Source organism: Primulina eburnea, chromosome 1, assembly GCF_022965805.1.
Source record: "Primulina eburnea isolate SZY01 chromosome 1, ASM2296580v1, whole genome shotgun sequence".
In the NCBI taxonomy this organism is placed as follows: domain Eukaryota; kingdom Viridiplantae; phylum Streptophyta; class Magnoliopsida; order Lamiales; family Gesneriaceae; genus Primulina; species Primulina eburnea.
Genome location: NC_133101.1, coordinates 29069340 through 29072549, shown reverse-complemented (window position 1 = coordinate 29072549; position 3210 = coordinate 29069340). Strand labels below are relative to the sequence as shown.

At 41.1% G+C, this 3210-nt stretch overlaps 1 protein-coding gene across 1 annotated transcript; it reads left to right on the top strand.

Annotated features, from left to right (window-relative positions):
- Positions 1-227: 227 nt before the first annotated feature.
- On the top strand, positions 228-569 carry LOC140806596 (uncharacterized). The gene has a single exon (XM_073163160.1). It carries the CDS (start codon positions 228-230, stop codon positions 567-569), a length of 342 nt encoding a protein of 113 aa, XP_073019261.1.
- Positions 570-3210: the final 2641 nt, after the last annotated feature.

Sequence of the window (3210 nt, the reverse complement as noted above, 5' to 3'; positions counted from 1 at the left end):
TGGACTCTACCTTTTAGAAATTATAATTGGCTGATATTATTCGGGATTATAATTGACTAATTGGACTCTACGTGCCTACTAAGGAAATACGATTTCCCTTTTTCATCAGAGGGTGGTGAAAATGTCAAAATAGTTGGAGGGTAAAATGAAATCCATATTTTATATCTTAGAATTATTTTAAAATTATCAGCAACCATTATCTGTTTTTCATTTTCAGTATATTTACGATGTCTACTCGTAACCCGCTTTCAATCATTCTCGATCAAAACAAATTGACTGGCCCTAACTATCATGACTGGTTTCGAAACTTAAAGATTGTTCTGAACTCCGAAAGGATTGCATATGTGCTTGATAAGAAGACAGTTAAGGAGGCGGCTCCTGATATCAGTAGGACTGAATTAGCTAAGCTTGAGAAACATTGGGATCATGATCTCCAAGCTAAGAGCTATATGTTGGCTTCTATGTCGAATGAACTTCAGAGGAGGTTCGAGGAGGTGGTGAATGCTGCTGACATTCACCTTCATCTGAAAGAATTGTATGTTGTACAAACTCCGTTAAAGAACTCATGACTACACGCTTGCGAGAGGGGACTTCGGTCCATGAGCTTGGTGTTAGGATGATTGGGCTCATTGAGAAGTTGGTGTGACTCGATTTGGTTATACCTAGTGAGCTCTCGACTGATATTCTCTTGCTGTCTTTGCCTACCTCGTTCGATGGTTTTGTGGTTAATTTTAATTTGAACAAGCTTGAGGCCACCCTTGAAGAGTTGGTCAATATGCTTACTAGTTATAAGACCACAATTAAAAAGGAAAAGCCTGTTCTTCTAGTGGGTTCTTCGTATGGTACGAAAAAAAGAGCCCCAAATAAGGGCAAGAAGCGTTCTGACCCTCCAAAGAAGAACAAGCCCAACAAAAAGCCATACAAGAAATCAAATTCGGGGCCCACAAAGCCTGATAAGTCAGATCATGTCTATTTCCACTGCAAAAATCCTGGACATTGGAGGCGTAATTGCGAGGAGTATCTTGCCCAGAAGCGTTCTGGCCACTGTATGTTTTAAATTGAAGTTAATGTTTCTATTAATTCCTCTTCTTGGGTATTGGATACCGGATGTGGTTCTCATCTATGCAATGATTTGCAGGTGATGGGAAGAAGCAGGAGGCTTAGAGATGGTGAGACCTTTCTAAGACTAGGAAATGGAGCAAGAGTTGCTGCCACTGTCATTGGAGACGTTACTTTAATTTTGGACAATAATTTTAAGTTGTTTTTGAGAAACGTTTTATTTGTCCTGAATTGGTTAAAAACATTATTTCTATTTCTATGCTTGATAGGGATGGTTATTCTTGTGTTTTTGCTAAAGGTGTTTGCAATTTATACAAGAATGAATATTTGATTGGAATTGGAGAATTAACAAACGATCTCTATAACTTAAAATTAAAAGATATTCCGTTAAACAATGTCCAAGCGCATATAAAAAGAACAACAAACAAAAGAAAAATAGAAGATCCAAATCCGCACAAATATGGCACGCTAGACTAGATCATATTTTCCAAAGAAAGATGCACAAGCTAGTGGGAAAAGGCATGTTTGACTTGTCAGACATAAATTCTCAACCAACTTGTGAGTCTTGTCTAAAAGGAAAAATGACTAAAACTCCTTTCAATGGAAATGTGGAACGTGCGCATGGTCTACTAGATTTGATCTACACGGACGTTTGTGGCACGCTAAGTACTGTTGGCACAAAATTTGGGCATTACTACTTCATTGCCTTGACTGATGACCATTCGAGGTATGGGTACGTTTATTTGATGAAACACAAATATGAAGCATTTTAAAAGTTCAAAGAATTCAGATCTGAAGTAGAAAATCAGCTAGAAAGAAGTATTAAAGCACTTCGATCCGATCGAGGTGGAGAATACTTAAGTGCTGAATTTTTGGGTTATCTAAAAGAGAATGAGATTCTCTCACAGTGGACTCCACCAGCAACACCACAATTGAATGGTGTTTCTGAACGTCGAAATCGGACCTTGATGGACATGGTTCGATCTATGATGGGATTCACTGAATTGCCTATATCGTTTTGGGGCTTTGCGCTTTAAACTTTGGCAATGTTGTTGAATAATGTCCATACAAAAGCTGTGGATAAAACATCATATGAGACATGGATGGGAAAAACTCCCAAATATTCTTACATAAGAATATGGGGATGTCCTGCTTACGTGAAGCAGACAGTGGGAGACAAATTGGATAGAAGATCCACTTTGTGCTACTTTGTAGGATATCCAAAGAATTCTGTTGGATATTATTTCTATCATCCCAATGAAGCAAAAGTGTTTGTTTCAAGAAATACCACTTTTTTGGAAAGGGAATTTCTATTAGATAGAAAAGGCAAGATGATAGAACTTGAAGAAATTCAAGATACTCCCTCAACTATAGAAGTTGAACCCATTTCCCAAGAACCAGTAGTTGAAATACAAGCTTCTAGAAGGTCTGATAGGGTTATTAGACCACCTGCAAGATATACGCTTCTTCATGAACAAGGCCATGATGAGTCTTGTGTTGGATTTTGATACTCACGGGAAATTTAGGGTCCGATTCCAGCAAGTGTCACTAGTCCAGACGCAGGTTTTGAAATTACCCTGAGCCTGAAATCACAAATAAGATCGTTAGGAGGGGGCCAGGAGGGTGTCCTGGCGTAGCCCCTCCGACGCTCAAGTCAGAGACTGAGGATATATGGGGGGAGCAGGTAAGGGTGCTGCTGAAAACAATATAGTGAATTTTTCAAATCATACGCTCAAACCTAGTATTTATAGGAGAATACCTGGGCTTGTCATGGGCCATTCACTTGTGGGCCTTAGAGATGGGCCGGAAGTTTGGGCCGGATCTTGATGGGTTCATCCCTGGGGTATCACCAGTCTCCCCCTCCTGAGTTGAACTGAATCGTAGGTTCGAAATTCGATTGATTCTGTTGTTATCGGTTTACAAGGCATGAGTTGTATATTTTCTCCTTGTCATCACGACGTTGTCACCTTCGCCAGCCATCGCTCCACCTCACCACAACCTCGCGCACGCCCTCACCCTACCGAAGCCACTGCCCTTGCCTCGCCCGAGCCACCGCCCTGCGGGAGCCCTTGTCCACTCGCTCGAATACACCCTTGCACACGCCTCGCCCCATGTGAGACCTCACCTGCTCGCTCGAACGCACCTACGCCC